General features: G+C 44.8%; 2 protein-coding genes across 10 annotated transcripts in view; one reads left to right on the top strand and one right to left on the bottom strand.

Annotated features, from left to right (window-relative positions):
• polg2 (polymerase (DNA directed), gamma 2, accessory subunit) overlaps positions 1–18,138 on the top strand; it is an 88,834-nt gene extending 70,696 nt beyond the window's left edge. For 2 of the 4 annotated variants that reach the window (XM_068058468.1, XM_068058466.1), the window contains 2 exons: positions 13,598–13,663; positions 16,935–18,138. In XM_068058468.1, coding sequence (XP_067914569.1) covers positions 13,598–13,645 — 48 coding nt within the window. In that variant the 3' untranslated portion in view covers positions 13,646–13,663; positions 16,935–18,138. The remainder of the gene's footprint in view (positions 1–13,597; positions 13,664–16,934) is intronic. The other 2 variants (XM_068058460.1, XM_068058461.1) reach the window with 1 other exon arrangement.
• Positions 1–18,165, bottom strand: part of LOC137384427 (platelet endothelial cell adhesion molecule-like) — a 73,034-nt gene that overhangs the window by 4,228 nt on the left and 50,641 nt on the right. For 4 of the 6 annotated variants that reach the window (XM_068058454.1, XM_068058457.1, XM_068058458.1 and 1 more), the window contains 3 exons: positions 17,040–17,099; positions 9,487–9,543; positions 69–143 (listed from right to left, as the gene is read on the bottom strand). In XM_068058454.1, the coding sequence (XP_067914555.1) occupies positions 69–143; positions 9,487–9,543; positions 17,040–17,099 (192 nt within the window). Of the gene's footprint in view, positions 1–68; positions 144–5,926; positions 6,162–9,486; positions 9,544–17,039; positions 17,100–18,165 lie in introns of those variants that run through there. The other 2 variants (XM_068058455.1, XM_068058456.1) reach the window with 2 other exon arrangements.

The following is an 18,165-nucleotide window of genomic DNA, read 5'->3' as shown; positions in this document are numbered from 1 at the left end:
AATAGCTAAACTAGTTCCAAGAGTCACATTTTATACTATCAGTAAAATTTTTAAAAATGGCATATTACCATTTCTTTTTGACGTCACATTCATGTAATCCCCTTCGCATTCACTTTCGGAATCAGCTTCTATAAATATATAATCTAGAATAAGAAGTTTTTAGAGAAATTTCAGGTCTGTTACAAATATTCTCTTGGGTTCGGTCCCTCTCGCAAGCAGGTCGTGGAATCCTTATGACTACGATATGCCTTTACTCCCAATATCTAGTCATATGCTAGCATGATGAGGAATTGTAACATTTGCAAGCTCTGAACTATATGAAATGGATAACATAATCTCACATATGACCATGTGTTGCTTCGTAAAGCTCCTGAAAGGTGGTTGAATTTGTACTTTAGTGAAATGAGGGCACATATGAGTCATCAAGGTGCTTTATAGTTAACAAGTGAATGTACAGAGAAGCAATTACAGTAAATCTCACCTCACTATAACATAATTTTGGTAAACCTTCAAGTAGTATAGAAAATAAGAAACATGCCACCCTTTAGCATCCCTTTCTCTGAATCTGACTGGTCCTATCTTTCCCTTACCAGTGCTTTCACAATTGATAGGCCAACCATGTATTTCTTTGTTCTTGTCTCTTAGGTGAACAGGGAGCCAGCAGTCTGACCTCTGACTCTCTCCCTTACTGAGTGTTGGATAGCTGGGCTACCAAATCCAACCAGCTACTGCACCCCCTGGAGTGGGTTTCTGGCAGACAGCTCCATCTGAATTTGCATGCAGAGCAGCCATTTCAACATACCATGTGGTATGAATGCCTGCTGGAACTGTCTGAAAATGTTAATTTCAGTGCTGCTAGGAAGGGAGTTCCAGGATTTTTGCCCAGCGACAGTGAAGAAACGGTGATATAGTTCCAATCAGGATGGTGAGTGGCTTGGAGGCAAACTTGTAGGTGGTGGTTGTCCCACATGTCTCCTGCCCTTGTTCTTCTAGGTGGTAGAGATCACAACTTTAGAAGGTCCTTTTGAAGGAGGCTTAGTGAATTGCAGCAGTGCATTTTGTGGATGGTATGTACTGATGCCACAGTGCGCCCATGGTGGAGGTGGCGGTTGGGGTGCCAATCAAGAGGGTTGCTTTGTCTTGGACGGTGTCAAGCCTCTTGAGTGTTTTTGGAGCTACGCTCATCCAGGCAAGTGGAGAGTATTCCATCACACTCGTGATTTGTGCCTTGTAGATGGTGGACGGGCTTTGGGAGTCAAGAGGTGAGTTACTAACCTCAGAATTCCCAGCCTCTGGCCTGCTCTTGTAGCCACAGTATTTATATGGCTACTCCAGTTCAGTTTCTGGTCAATGGTAACCCCAGGAGATTCATAGTGGGGGATTCAGCAATGGTAATGCCGTTGAATATCAAGGGGAGATGGTTAGATTCTCCCTTGTTTGAGATGGTCATTGCTTGGCACTTGTGTGGCACGAACATTTCTTGCCACTTATCAGCCCAAGCCTGAATGTAGTTCAGACCTTGCTGCATGCAGACACAGACTGCTTCGGTGTCTGAGGAGTTGTGAATGGTACCAAACACTGTGTAATCATCAGAGAATATCCCCATTTCTGACCTTGTAATGGAGGGAAGATCATTGATGAAGCAGCTGAAGATGGTTGGGCCTAGGACACTATCCTGAGGAACTCCTACAGTAATGTCCTGGGGCTAGGATGATTGGCCTCCAACAACCACAACCATCTTCTTTTGGGTTAGGTATGACTGCAATGAGTGGAGAGTTTTCGCCTTGATTCCCATTGACTTCAATTTTGCTAGGGCTCCTTGATGTCACACTCAGCCAACTGCTGCCTTGGTATCATCAAGGGCAGTCACTCTCACCTCACCTCTCAAATTCAACTCTTTTATCCATGTTTGGACCAAGGCTCTATGAGGTCTGGAGATGAGTGGCCATGGTGAAACTGAGCATTGGTGAGCAGGTTATTTCTGAGTAAATTCTGCTTGATAGTATTGTCGACGACATCGTAACAGACTGGAGCTATTTGAAGAATAGGGATGTCAAGTGTCTTACTGAATCCACTTGAATAGAAATGAGTCTGTCATCAAAACTGTCAACATAAATCAAAAATCTAAATCCCTGCGGTACACCACTGGTCACAGGCTTCTACTCACTCACTCGCAAGACAATTAGATAACTTAACAGCACATGGGATGCAGTAGTTTAAGAAAGCAGCTCACCACCACCTTCTCAAGGGCAGTTACGGATGGGCAATAAAGATTAGCATTGCCAACGACGTTCACATCCCACGAACAAGTGAAAAAAAGAAACAAATAAGGCTGTGCGTTAACATTTTATAATCTTGGATTTGACTTCATTTCAAAACCATGTTTTGTAGCTTAAATCAAGAATTCCTCCCAGGTTAAATAGAGAAGGAATCCAAAGTATAACATAGGCTGATACAAAGAGTGATTTTTGAAAGCTTAAAAGTTAAAGTACCCTAGGATGTAGCCTCCTTGGTGCTAGGGTCAAGGATGTCACGGAGGGCTGCAGGACATTCTGAAGGGGGGTGGGGGGGGTGGGGAACAGTCAGAGGTCATGGTACACATTGGTACCAACGACGTTGGTAGAAATAGGGAAGAGGTCCTGCGACAAGAATTTAGGGAGCTAGGTAGCAGGTTAAAAAGCAGGACGTCAAAGATTGTAATCTCTGGATTGCTCCCGGTGCCACATACTAGTGAGTATAGGAATAGGAGGATAGAGCAGATGAATGCGTGGCTGAAGAGATGGTGCAGGAGGGATGGCTTTAGTTTCCTTGATCATTGGGTCTGTTTCTGGTAAAGGTGGGACCTGTACAAGTTGGATGGGGTGCACCTGAACCGGAACGGGACCAACATCCTTGCTGGGAGGTTTGCTAGTGCTGTTGGGAGGGGTTTAAACTAATTTGGCAGGGGGATGGGATACAGAGTGGAGGTACAGTAGGGGGTGATGCACAGTCAAACATAAAAGAGAAACTGAGTCAGTCTGGAAGGCGGAGCAAATATAGACCCGTTAAGGCACAAGTGAAAAATGCAAGGCCGGATTGCATCTATTTTGATGCAAGGAGTCTTACTAGTAAGGCAAATGAATTGAGGGCGATGATTAGCACATGGGATTATGATATTATTGGTATCACAGAGATATGGTTGAGGGAGGGGCAGGACTTGTAGCTCAATATTCCAGGGTATAGAATCTACAGATGAGACAGGGGAGGGGGTAAAAGAGGAGGTGGCATTGCACTGTTGATCAACGCGTCAATTACTGCAGTAAGGAGGGATGATATCTTATAAGGTTCCTCAAATGAGGCCATATGGATAGAACTTAAAAACAAAAAGGGGGCAATCACTTGGCTGGGAGTGTTCTACAGGCCTCCAAACAGTCAAGGAGAGATAGAGGAGCAGATATGTAGGCAAATCTCAGAGAGGTATAAAAATAATAGGGTAATAATATTGGGGGATTACAACTTCCCCAATATCAACTGGGATAGTCTTAGTGCAAGAGGCTTAAAGGAGGTGGAATTCTTAAAATGCATACAGGAGAGCTTTTTGAACCAGTACGTAGAATGTCCTACAAGAGAAGGGGTGGGTCTGGACCTATACCTAGGGAATGAAGCAGGACTAGTGGTAGACTTGTCAGTGGGGGAGCATTTCGGCGATAGTGACCATAACTCTGTACGATTTAAGGTAGTTATGGAAAAGGAACAAAGATGGACCAGAAATAAAGATACTGAATTGGGAGCAGCTACTTGCAGGAAATTCTACATCAGACCAGTGGGAGTCATTCAAAGAGGAAATAGTGAGAGTTCAGAGCCAACATGTACCCGTTAAGGTGAAGGGTAGGACCAACAAGTCCAGGGAACCCTGGATGTCAAGGGATATAGAGGATATAGAGCCTGTGCACAGGCAGCTGATGCCATTGCTGGCATCGGAGAGTCCACCCCCTCCAGGTGATTTGGGGGAGGGCGGGCCAACTGGGCTATTGAAATGAGCTGCTGCGTGGGAGATCATGGTGGCTCAGCGGTGTGCAGCCTTGGTGTGTGGACCACCATTTTTTTCGCCTGCCGCTGGCTTAAAATCCAGCCCTGTGTGAGGAAAAGGCTGTGATTTTCCCTGAATTGTCCAATTAATGACCAGATAGCAGGTTTCCGAAGCTGGAGAGCCAACAGGAGGCCCTCCAGCACTGGGGAAGCAGCACGCTGCCTTTTCAGGTAAGAGAGAGAGAGATGGCAGCTCAAGATGTGGAGGGGTTACAACTGACTGACATAGAAGAGGAGTTGTGGCTGCTGCCAGGGTGTCTGGTATCTACAACAACAACAAATTGCATTCATATAGTACAACATCCCAAGGCGAGTTGTCAAACAGAATTTGGCACTGAACCACATAAGGAGCTATGAGAACAGATGACCAAAAGCTTGGTCAAAGAGGTCGGTTTTAAGTCACGCCTTAAAGGAGGAGAGAGAGGTGGAAATATTTATAGGGAGAGAATTCCAGAGCTTGGGGCCTAGGCACTGAAAACACAGCTGCCAATGGTGAAGGGCGGCACAGTGGCGCAGTGGTTAGCACCGCAGCCTCACAGCTCCAGCAACCCGGGTTCAATTCTGGGTACTGCCTGTGCGGAGTTTGCAAGTTCTCCACGTGGGTTTTCGCTGGGTGCTCCGGTTTCCTCCCACAGCCAAAGACTTGCAGGTTGATAGGTAAATTGGCCATTATAAATTGCCCCTAGTATAGGTAGGGGAAGGTGGGGATGTGGTAGGAATGTGGGATTAGCGTAGGATTAGTATAAATGGGTGGTTGATGGTCAGCACAGACTCAGTGGGCCGAAGGGCCTGTTTCAGTGCTGTATCTCTAAATAAATAAAAAATAAATAAACACCACCATCTGCAACTTCCCCTCCAAGTCGCACACCATCCTGACTTGGAAATATATCACCATTCCTTCACTGTCCCTGGATCAAAATCCTGGAACTCCCTCCCTCACAGCACTGTGGGTGTACCTGCACCAGATGGAACTGCAGTGGTTCAAGAAGACAGCTCACCACCTCCTTCTCAAGGGCAATTAGGGATGGGCAACAAATGCTGGCCTGGCCAGAGAAGCCCACATCCCATGAAATGATTAAAAGAGTGATGAAAATTGGGAATGCGCAAGAGGCTTGAACTGGAGGAGTGCAGAGATCTTGGAGGGTTATAGGGATGGGGGAGATTACAGCGATGCGAAGGGGCAAGGCCAGTGAAGGATTTCAAGTACAGGATGAGAACATTAAAAATGAGGCATTGCTTGACTGGGAACCAACGTAGGTCAGCAAACACAGGGGTGATGGGTGAACTGATTTGGTGCAGCAGTTTTGGATGAGATCAAGTTTACAGAGTGTGCAAGGTTGAAGGCTGGCCAGGAGAGCATTGGAATAGTCAAGTCTGGAGGTCACATAGGAGTGGGTTAGGGTTTTAGCAGCAGATGAGCTGAGGCAGTGGCAGGAACATGTAATTCGCAGAGTTTATTTTTTATTTTATTTTTATTTAGAGATACAGCACTGAAACAGGCCCTTCGGCCCACCGAGTCTGTGATGACCATCAACCACCCATTTATACTAATCCTACACTAATTCCATCTTCCTACCACATCCCCACCTGTCCCTATATTCTCCTACCACCTACCTATACTAGGGGCAATTTATAATGGCCAATTTACCTATCAACCTGCAAGTCTTTTGGTGTTGGGAGGAAACCGGAGCACCTGGCAAAAACCCACGCAGACACAGGGAGAACTTGCAAACTCCACACAGGCAGTACCCAGAACTGAACCCGGGTCACTGGAGCTGTGAGACTGCGGTGCTAACCACTGCGCCACTGTGCTGCCACCGTTGGAAGTCGGTGGTCTTGGTGAGGGAGACGATAAATGGTTGGAAGCTAAGCTTCGGGTCAAGCAGACTGTCATGATCAAATGGCATTGGTTATAGGTAATCTGAACGTCTCTAGAATGGAGCCCTTTCCTATTCATGAATCGAGTGGTGTTGGTTTAAAGAGTCAATATGGCCATATGAGGCTTTGTACCTGTGGGATTCCTGCCAGTCCTTAATATATCTGGGCCATTTTCTGCTGCTGTTCTTTCCTTTGGCACAGGATGAATTCATTTGCTGTTGCAAAAAAAAAGCCTCAATAACCCTACTGGATGATGATTTATTTGACAGATGTTACCTGTGGCACTTTGAAAGGAAAGCATAATAACCTATACCACTACAGGTAGATAATTTGAAGGTTTTGTTGCAAGTGACAGATCCACTATCCTTGGTGAACAACCTCAGGCATCTCTAGGAGAACGTGTCCTGCTCTAGGTCTTTGTGTGCAACGCAAGCATATGTCTCTCTACTCTACTGGTAGAATTCCACCTTTTTCACCATCTCCCAGACAGTTGTCTGAATACCCCATGGTATGATGATCTTGCTCCTATCAGGCAAGGTGCTAGAATAGTTTGGGGCAGAGAAGTTCTGAAGTAAATGCCCTCAAATTGATGCTGTACTCAAAATAAAAAGGAACATGACTATTTATGAAAATTATCACAAGTTCACGAAAAATCACAGTGTCAACCTTTAAATTCTAGTGATTGTGTGATAGCAGATCTTCCTTCTATGGCAGACTGCAATGATGCACTGCATTGAAAGTTAATGGGTCAAAGAGATACATCCAAATGCATACATTGATGAGGCTTGTAGCACAGAACAGTAAAGGATATTCTGCTCCTTTGAAATGGTACAGAGAAGCTGCAAGGACACTGACCCTGACTTTCCACCTGCTCTGTGCCTGGCCCGTGCCCGTGTTTCAGGTTCACAGGAGAAAAATATCAGTCTTTTATTGTCTTCACTCTTTTTGATTGGAAGTATGCAATCAACACTAACAGAATTTCTTACCCACAGCTTAATTCACTTGAAAAAGCCCTTCAAAACACTCCTGCAGGGGATGCAGAGACCAAGTGGGCCCACTTCAGAGACGCCATCTATGACTCAGCAATGACCACCTTTGGCAAATGTGAGAAGCAGAATGCAGACTGGTTTCAATCTCACTCTGAAGAGATGGAACCAGTCATTGCCGCTAAGCGCACTGCACTGCTGAATTACAAGAAAACCCCCAGCGAGTTAACATCCTTAGCACTTAAAGCCGCCAGAAGTACCGCGCAAATAACAGCCAGGCGCTGTGCAAATGACTACTGGCAACACCTCTGCAGTCGTATTCAGCTGGCTTCCGACACCGGAAACATCAGAGGAATGTATGATGGCATTAAGAGAGCTTTTGGGCCAACCATCAAGAAGATCGCCCCCCTCAAGTCTAAATCAGGGGAAATGATCACTGACCAACGCAAGCAAATGGACCGCTGGGTGGAGCACTACCTTGAACTGTACTCCAGGGAAAATGATGTCATTGATACCCCCTCAATGCAGTCCAGTCTCTGCCAGTCATGGATGAGCTTGACGAACAGCCAACAAAATCGGAACTCAGTGACGCCATCGATTCTCTAGCCAGTGGAAAAGCCCCTGGAAAGGACGGCATTACCCCTGAAATAATCAAGAGTACCAAGCCTGCTATACTCTCAGCACTCCATGAACTGCTTTGCCTGTGCTGGGATGAGGGAGCAGTACCACAGGACATGCGCAATGCCAATATCATCACCCTCTATAAGAACAAGGGTGACCGCCGTGACTTCAACAACTACCGTGGAATCTCCCTGCTCAGCATAGTGGGGAAAGTCTTTGCTTGATTCGTTTTAAACAGACTCCAGAAGCTGGCTGAACGTGTCTACCCTGAGGCACAGTGTGGCTTTCGAGCAGAGAGATCCACCATTGACATGCTGTTCTCCCTTCGCCAGCTACAGGAGAAATGTCATGAACAACGGATGCCCCTCTACATTGCTTTCATTGATCTCACCAAAGCCTTTGACCTCGTCAGCAGACGTGGTCTCTTCAGACTACTAGCAAAGATCGGATGTCCACCAAAGCTACTAAGTATCATCACCTCGTTCCATGACAATATGAAAGGCACAATTCAGCATAGCGGTGCCTCATCAGACCCCTTTCCTATCCTGAGTAGCGTGAAACAGGGCTGTGTTCTCGCAACTACACTATTTGGGATCTTCTTCTCACTGCTGCTCTCACATGCGTTCAAGTCTTCAGAAGAAGGAATTTTCCTCCACACAAGATCAGATGGCAGGTTGTTCAACCTTGCCCGTCTTAGAGCGAAGACCAAAGTATGGAAAGTCCTCATCAGGGAACTCCTCTTTGCTGACGATGCTGCTTTAACATTCCACATGGAAGAGTGTCTGCAGAGACTCATCGACAGGTTTGCGGCTGCCTGCAAGGAATTTGGTCTAACCATCAGCCTCAAGAAAACGAACATCACGGGACAGGACGTCAGAAATGCTCCATCCATCAATATCGGTGACCGCGCTCTGGAAGTGGTTCAAGAGTTCACCTACCTAGGCTCAAATATCACCAGTAACCTGTCTCTCGATGCAGAAATCAACAAGCGCATGGGAAAGGCGTCTGCTGCTATGTCCAGACTGGCCAAGAGGGTGTGGGAAAAAGGCGCACTGACAAAAGTCCGAGTGTTTCAAGACTGTACCTTCAGTACCTTGCTCTACGGCAGTGAGGCCTGGACAACATATGTCAGCCAAGAGCGATGTCTCAACTCATTCCATCTTCGCTGTCTCCGAAGAATCCTTGGCATCAGGTGGCAGGACCGTATCTCCAATGCAGAAGTCCTCGAGGCAGCCAACATCCCCAGCATGTTTGCCCTACTGAGCCAGCGGCGCTTGAGATGGCTTGGCCATGTGAGCCGCATGGAAGATGGCAGGATTCCCAAGGATGCATTGTACAGCGAGTTCGTCACTGGTATCAGACCTACTGGCCGTCCATGTCTCCGCTTTAAAGACGTCTGCAAACACGACATGCAACATTGATCACAAGTCGTGGGAGTCAGTTGCCAGCGTTCGCCAGAGCTGGCGGACAGCTATAAAGGCGGGGCTAAAGTGTGGCGAGTCGAAGAGACTTAGCTGTTGGCAGGAAAAAAGACAGAAGCGCAAGGGGAGAGCCAACTGTGTAACAGCCCCGACAACCAATTTTATCTGCAGCACCTGTGGAAGAGTTTGTCACTCTAGAATTGGTCTTTATAGCCACTCCAGGCGCTGCTCCACAAACCACCTCTAGGCGCTTACCCATTGTCTCACGAGACAAGGAGGCCAAAGAGAAGAAATGCAATCTTTAAATTGTATTGATGTTAATTTTTCCAGTTGTTAGGTGGTCTATAGAAACTGTATGACAATTGCTGAAGTTCTTACAAAATAGTAAAACACTCCAGGATGATTGAAAATGGGTTTGGATTAACTGTGATGGGACAGTTTTAGTCTACCAAGAATACACCAAATTAAGTATACTACAATACAATAATATATTGATAATATATTACCAGTACCTTTCGATGTCAAGATGTTAGTGTAGTCCCCCTCGTGATCCCTGTCTGAATTGGCTCCTGCAAATATATAACATGCTCTGAGAAGTATGCTGGTACGAAGAGTTCTTTTTGAATGCTTTATTATGTGATAACTTTGCGGTTGAAGCACTTTTTTTCAGTTTAGTAACCATGCAAGAGTGGAGATAACAGTGTCAGATCATACCAGCCCAGCAGTCCCAGAGGTGAAATTTTAATTCTTGGATCTTTGACTGATATTTGAAATTGGAGGATACCTGGCTGAAGGACTTTTTAAATGCAGAATACAGCCATTGTGCATATTGTTTTGCATAGCAGGTTCCTGGAAGTCTCTGGGTCAGTCTGTTGCTCACATCATCCCAGATATGAGAATGTTTTTTTCTTCCAAATAAGAGTTTCTTGTTCTTGTATTTCTCTATACATCAGGCATGTTAGGAATACATAAACTGTGCTCAACTGATTTGTAAGGTGGCTACAAACAACAGCACTGGCACTCAAACCTATAAATTTCTGTGTAGCTAATTCTTACCCTGCTCCTGCTCCAACGCCTCTCCACTGTTGTTTAGCTTGGTGGAACTCCTGTCGCCTGGTTCCATTATTATCTATCTAATCAGAGCCAGAGTATCACTTGCAATGGCTCCTCTTCCCGCTCCCTTCCTGCACCATTACCTCTGGTGACCCCAAGGATCTAGCCTAGGTCCCCTCCTATTTCTCATCTACATGCTGCCCCTCGGTGACGTCATCTGAAAGCACAGCGTTAGTTTTCTCATGTACGCTGACCACACCCAGCTCTGATTTACCACCACCTCTTGACTCCTCCATTGTTGCTAAATTATCAGACTGCTTATCCAACATCCAGTACGGGATGAGCAGAAATTTCCTCCAATTAAATATTGGGAAGACTGAAGCCATTGTTTTTGGTCCCTGCTCCAAACTCTGTTCCCGAGCTACCAACTCCATCCCTCTCCCTGGCAACAGCTGAGATTAAGCCAGTCCATTTGAAACCTTGTTGTCACATTTGACCCCAAGATGAGCTTCTGACCTCATATTCACACCATCACTAAGACCGCCTATCTCCACCTCCGTAACATTGCCCAACTTCGCCCTGTCTCAACTCATCTGCTGCTAAAGCCCTCATTCATGCCTTCGTTACCTCTAGACTGGACTATTCCAACACACTCCTGGCTGGTCTCCCACCTTCTAGCCCCTGCAAATTTAAGGTAATACAAAATTCTGCTGCCTCTATCTTAAGACGCATCAAGTCTAGTTTCCCCCATCACCCCTGTGCTCGCTGTCCTAATTGGCTCCCGGTCAAGCAACATCTTGATTTTAAAATTCTCATCCTTGTTTTTCAAATCCCTCTATGGCCTCGTCCCTCCCTATCTGCATCATCTCCTCCAACCCTACAGCCCTCCAAGATGTCTGTGCTGCACCAATTCTGGCCTCTTGGGCAACCCCAATTTTGATCACTCCACCATTGGTGACCATGCCTTCAGTCGCCTGGGTCCTGAACTCTGGAATACCCTGTACTGGCTTTTGGGGAACCCTCCAGCAGAGGGCTGGTGAGTTGTAAGGGGCCCCTGCCGAGAACAAAAGGGGACAGACAAGCACAGATTTGACAGAGAGTTAGGGAGGAAGGGGATGAAAAAGACAGGCAGGCCAGGTTAAAGGAGGATTCCCAAATGGACCTCTCTGCTGTCCACTCAGCCATGCCCTGAAATGTTGAAAATATTAGACCCCAAACCCTCCTACATAAATACAGGCAAAAGGAACACCCTACCAGGGCTGCTAACAGCATTTGCACAAACCTGCAGGGACCAAGTAAGTCCCCAAAAGGGCAAACCAACAGTGAAGGTGATGCCTCACCTAGTCAACGTGCTACAGTGGAGTGCAGTGGAATCTGGACAGATATCTGTGAGTAGGAATGTCCCAGAGGACATAGGGGAGATTAACAAAGAATCCTACCCCATAGTCAGGAGAAGAGGGAAATAAAAATGCCCTGAAGAGAGCAGCACTTGCATGACTCACCAGAACACTGAAGGTGAGGTCAGAGTAGATCCACTGCAGGCTCCCATGAGCAGAGCTCAAGCCCAGAGCTAATCAAATCCAACAATCTCCCTGCAGACCCCAACAAGGACAAAGGCCCAGAGGAAATCTCAGACATCTCACAGGGGCTGAAAACCACTTTATTACCCACTACTACCATTGGGAGAGAAACTAACAAGGTACTGAAACCTGAAGCGTTAGAACCACCCATTGCAGAAAGAAAAGCTGAGGGGGTAAAGCTTATGCAGAATGAAAAACTCGCCCTGGACAATTATGGAAATTTGCAGGCACCAAGCTCCCCCACAAACCACATGCTTATTGGGATGCCCATTCCCAGCTTATTACAAGCTGATACTAAAGAAAGTTTAAACCCATTAGGTAACACCTAACCATCTCAGACCCACCTCAAGGGAAAAGCAGCACTAGTACAGAGCAAAGACAAGCTGAAACCATTTTAATATTTCTGAGTGGATGAGAGTGAATGAGAGAAATGCGTCAGTGTTTTCCTGTGTTTTCTCTTTCTAACTTATAATGAAATGCTCCCCATTATCCCATTTCATTCAGCGTGGTACAAAGGTGTGACAGAAACCCACATGCCAAATGGAAGAATTTTGTTGTATGAAACTCTGCCTGAGACTTTTTACTGGACATTATTACAAACAACATTTAAAAAGCAGAACAGTACAGCTAAAGATAGCCACGCATAATTTGCATATGAGAAGCCAAAGGCCAGCTGAGAGACAGAGGTAACTATCCAGTCTAGCTAGAACAATCGGGGTGAATTGTGCCTCAAAAAGAAGAAAGACAATAACTGAACTCCAAGCAAGAAAACAGCACCTTTCTCTCTCTCTCTCCCTCTCCAGCAAAGTCCCAGGGGAGACTCGGCTGCAGCTAAACCTCAAATCTACAGACCCTCACAGGCAACAACCAAGAGGGCGGATAAAGCCTCTCTTCGGCCTTCCTGAACCAGAGAAGCAAGCCTGAATTGTGCATGGCCCAGCAAGGACTTCAAGACTTTAACTTCATCGAAGGACATAGAAACTCAGTATTCGAATTCCATTTATTACGGACCTTACTTCAACTTCAACTCTATCTTTACTCCCTCTGTATCAATTTGTGTGTGTGCGTGCGCCTCTCGTATGAATGTGAGCGTGGATGTGTCGTGTATTTTAGTAATTTTAATCGGTTTAGAGTGATAGGATTAATAAACTTACATCTTTCTTGTTTAAACTCGAGAAAACCTGTCTGATTGGTTCATTTGTAATTATATTTAAGGAACAGTGTGTAAGGGCTCACTGAGGTGGTAAGCTAAATCACTGTGTTAAAAGAATAGACCCTGTTGCGGTCAAGCCAGAGAAGGGGCGAAAGGGGAGCCTGAAACCCCTTCCTCACCTGGTCGTAACAGTCACCCTACACTGTTTTAGTACCCCTCATGGCAGCTGGCTGTTAAATAGCATTAACAAAGTTGGAGCAATACAGCTGCATGGCTAGTGTATTCATAGAATCATAGAGAGATACAACACTGAAACATGCCCTTTGGCCCACCGAGTCTGTGCCAACCAACAACCACCCACTTATACTAATCCTACATTAATCCCATATTCCCTACCACATCCCCACCATTCTCCTACCACCTACTTACACTAGGGGCAATTTATAATGGCCAATTTACCTATCAACCTGCAAGTCTTTGGCTGTGGGAGGAAACCGGAGCACCCGGCGCAACCCACACGGTCAAAGGGAGAACTTGCAAACTCTGCACAGGCAGTACCCAGAACCAAACCCGGGTCGCTGGGGCTGTGAGGCTGCGATGCTAGCCACTGTGTTGTATTGATAAAGATGTAAGGAATGTCCCATGCATTTCACATGATTTACTTTTAATAAGTGGTCCTGCTTGTACACAACTCTCTAATTTCAATGTAAATGTCTTTCTTGTTATGCAAAATGAAGAAAACTTTCCCTAAAAAGTAAAAAAAAATCATCTGTGAGCTAGAACGAACTTTGGGGCTAATAGTGTTGATAATTACAATTTTTTTTGCCTCATTTATAGGCCATCTTGGAAGTTCAACATTGGATTCAAGACAAACCTTCCTGTTAACAACAACAAGAAAATCAGGTATACGTTGCCCGATGTTGAGTTTTCCTTCGTTATTTTTTAATCCCCTACCGCAGACCACCACCTCCCAAAAAAATCTTGAGTAATGTTCATCAAACAAATAGTAAAGAATGAGGGGCTTGTCATGGAGTCATAGAGTTACAACAGCACAGAAACAGGCCCTTCGGCCCATCGTGTCCATACCGGCCATCATGCACTTATCTATTCTAATCCCATTTTCCAGCACTTGGCCCGTAGCCGTGGATGCTATAGCGTTTCAAGTGCTCATCTAAATACTTCTTAAATTTTGCGAGGGTTCCTGCCTCTACCACCCCTTCAGGCAGTGTGTTCCAGATTCCAACCACCCTCTGGGTGAAAAACTTTTTCCTCAAATCCCGTCTAAACCTCCTGCCCCTTACCTTAAATCTATGCCCCCTGGTTATTGACACCTCCGCTAAGGGAAAAAGTTTCTTCCTATCTATCCTATCAGTGCCCCTCATAATTTTGAATACCTCAAGCAGGTCCCCCCTTCAGCCTTCTCTGCTCTAAGGAAAACAACCCTAGCCTATCCAGTCTCTCTTTGTAGCTGAAATGCTCCAGCCCAGGCAACATCCTGGTCAATCTCCTCTGCACCCTCTCCAGTGCAATCACATCCTTCCTATAGTGCGGTGACCAGAACTGTACACAGTACTCCAGCTGTGGCCTAACTAGCGTTTTATATAGCTCCATCATAACCTCCCTGCTCTTATATTCTATGCCTCGGCTAATAAAGGCAAGTATCCCATATGCCTTCCTAATCACCTTATCTACCTGTGCTGCTGCCTTCAGTAATCTATGGATAAGTACACCAAGGTCCCTCTGACCTTCTGTACTTCTTAGGGTCCTACCATCCATTGTATATTCCCTTGCCTTGTTAGTCCTCCCAAAATGCATCACCTCACACTTCTCAGGCTTAAATTCCATTTGCCACTGCTCCACCCATCTTACCAGCCCATCTATATCATCCTGTAATCTAAGGTTTTCCACCTCACTATTTACGACACCACCAATTTTCATGTCATCTGTGAACTTACTGATCATACCTCCTATATTCACGTCTAAATCATTAATGTACACTACAACCACCAGGGGTCCCAGCACCGATCCCTGCGGTACACCTCTGGTCACAGGCCTCCACTCGCAAAAACAACCCTCTACCATCACCCTCTGCCTCCTGCCACTAAGCCAGTTTTGGATCCAATTTGCCAAATTGCCCTCGACCCCATGGGTTCTTACTTTCTTAACCAATCTCCCATGCAGGACCTTATCAAAAGCCTTACTGAAGTCCATGGAGACTACATCAAGTGCCTTACCCTCAACTACACATCTAGTCACCTCCTCGAAAAATTCAATCAAGTTGGTTAGACACGATTTCCCCTTGGCAAAGCCATGCTGACTATCCCTGATTAATCCCTGCCTGTCCAAGTGGAGATTAATCCTGTCCCTCAGAATTTTTTCCAATAGTTTCCCTACCACTGATGTTAGACGCACTGGCCTGTAATTACCTGGTTTATCCCTGCTACCCTTCTTGAATAATGATACCACATTCGCTGTCCTCCAGTCCTCTGGTACCTCTCCTGTGGCAAGAGAGCATTTGAAAATTTGTGTCAGAGCCCCTGCTATCTCCTCCCTAGCCTCATATAACAGCCTGGGATACATCTCATCTGAGCCTGGGGATTTATCCACTTTTAAGCCCACTAAAACAGCAAATACTTCCTCCCTTTCAATGCTAATTTGTTGAAGTATATCACAATCCCCCTCCCTCTACACCTACATCATCCTTCTCCATAGTGAACACAGATGAAAAGTAATCATTTAAAACCTCACCTACGTCCTCCAGCTCGACACACAGATTGCCACTTTGGTCCCTCATGGGCCCTACTCTTTCCCTGGTTATCATCTTGCGCTTCCTTTATCTTGCCCTCCAGTGTTTTTTTATGTCCTCTCTTCGCTCTCCTAATTACTTTTTTAAGCACCCCCCTACACTCTCTATACTCCTCTAGTGCCTCAGCTGTTTTCAGCACTCTGAATCTGCCATAAGCCTCCTTTTTTTTCCTGATCCAATCCTCTATATCCCTTGACATTCAGAGTTCCCTGGACTTGTTGGTCCTACCTTTCACCTTTATGGGAACATGTTGGCCCTGAACTCTCACTATTTCAAGAACAAAGAACAAAGAACAGTACAATACAGGAACAGGCCATTCGGCCCTCCAAGCCTGCGCTGATCATGATGCCTGTCTAAACTAAAACCTTCTGCACTTCTGGGGTCCGTATCCCTCTATTCCCATCCTATTCATGTATTTGTCAAGATGCCTCTTAAATGTCGCTATCGTACCTGCTTCCACCACCTCCCCCGGCAGCAAGTTCCAGGCACTCACCACCCTCTGTGTAAAAAACTTGCCTCGCACATCCCCTCTAAACTTTGCCCTTCGCACCTTAAACCTATGTCCCCTAATAACTAACTCTTCCACCCTGGGAAAAAGCTTCTGACTATCCACTCTGTCCATGCCACTCCTAACTTTGTAAACCTTTTTGAATTCCTTTTTGAATGACTCCCACTGGTCTGATGTAGACTTTCCTACAAGTAGCTGCTCCCAGTCCACTTTGGCCAGATCCTGTTTTATCATACTGAAATCGGTTTCCCCCCAAAAGTTAACTATTATTTGTTGCCAAAACTTGTGGCACCAAACCAGTGTCCATGGTATTTTTTTCCATTAATGAAATAATTGAACAACAATTTTTCTCAGTCGTTATATAACAAAGACATCAATTTAAAAAAACAAGTTAAGGCTATGTTGGACTCAAAAACAAATATATGATTTTGGGAAGAACTGAAAACCTAAGGAATAAGTATTGCTAAATTTGATTAGCTGCTTTGCAAAGCAATATGGCTGCAGTTTTTTGAGGCTGTACAAATATTGCCCATAGAATGCAACTGGTTGGGGTTGTATAACACACATTGTAAAGAGTTTTAAAAAAATACTCTAGGGCTGTGAAGCAACACTGTAATGCAATATTTATTGTCTATCCACAGTTGATCTAAGAGCATTAAGGTGAATTTGTTTTTATGACAATCCTGGAGATTTCATGGATTTTTTTTTCTGGTGATTTCAATGATGGATTATCTCACAACCTCTGGGTCATTTAATCTAGTACTGTAACTACTACACCTGTTAGCTTAGTGTGTTACTTTTTTTTTGTTTACTTTCGTAAGCATTCTGCATAACTTTAATTTCTATTTTTCTTTCACTAGATTGAAGAATGTCATGGACACATTTTATCCTTACTCATCAGCAAAAATGATTTTATAAAATCTATTATTGTGAGGAAGCTATGAGCAACTTTATATGTTTGTTACTTGAGTGTGTAACTTTTCCGACTTTGCAATAAACGACGTCGATACTTTCTTTCAGAGATCCTAGAAATAAGAAGAAAATATTTTAGGGTTTTTGAGGGGAAAGGTTTTTTGTACATTAAAGTCACTCAGTCATCTCCAGGCTGTGAGATTATAAAATTACTCTATTGACCATATTCAGTGAATTTTTAAACTTTTTCTTCCCACTCCCACTTTGGAGTCCAGCTATCTTTGCATGTCCATGTATTATAATATTCCTTTGTGCATATTATTATGATTGTACTTCTATATTTTTTGTTAATTTTTTGAGGACTCATGTATTTTAGGATTATGGACATTGTTTTATTTGGGAAAACTGAAAAGGAATCCATGGAGGATTTTTCACTGGAGTCATTTAAGGGACACTCAGAAGTCTTGTTTGAAAACAACATTTGCTGGAAGTCACCTAATTTCAGATCAATACCCAGCAGGGGGATTCTTTGACCTGCGGAAGATGTTTAAGGAGAAGTGACAGGTCAAGATTTATAGGGGTCAGGAGGCTTGACTCTTGAGATATTGTTTTTGGTTTCACTTTGGACAGTGTATTGGAATGTGAACTGTTTTGAAGGCAGTTGGAAAAAATCAACCAGCCAAGAGAGCAGTCACCATCAGCACCCTCTTCCATCACTTTGAGAACTTCCTGAGAATCAAGTGTAAGAAAGAGAGAAACTGATGCTGCATTTCTCCTGAAAAGCCTGCCAGAAACCCCTGTTGCCGCATTTCACTTGGAAAACCTGCCTAATTGATCTTCAACGTCGCCTGAAAGAACTGTTCTCGTGACAGCTGTCTACACGTATTTGGGATGCCAAACCAAAAAAAGGACAACTGACATCTTTCCATATCTTCTCGTTTTTCTTCAAGAATTAGCAAGTATTAGGCCAAAGTATTTTTTGTCTTTTTTTGTAACAGAGCTCTAAAAAGGTGTGTGTGTGTGTGTGTGTGTGTGTGTGTGTGTGTGTGTGTGTGTATGTGTGTGTGTGTGTGTGTGTGTGTGTGTGTGTGTGTGTGTGGGGCTAAGGTAAAAAAGGAACTTTCATATTTCAATCTGTGTGTTAATGCTTTGCCTTGTTACTAGTTAAGTCTTGTTTTC

This window comes from Heterodontus francisci, chromosome 26 (assembly GCF_036365525.1).
Source record: "Heterodontus francisci isolate sHetFra1 chromosome 26, sHetFra1.hap1, whole genome shotgun sequence".
Lineage (NCBI taxonomy): Eukaryota > Metazoa > Chordata > Chondrichthyes > Heterodontiformes > Heterodontidae > Heterodontus > Heterodontus francisci.
Note: the sequence above shows the minus strand (reverse complement) of the source record. Positions and strands in the feature narration are given on the sequence as shown.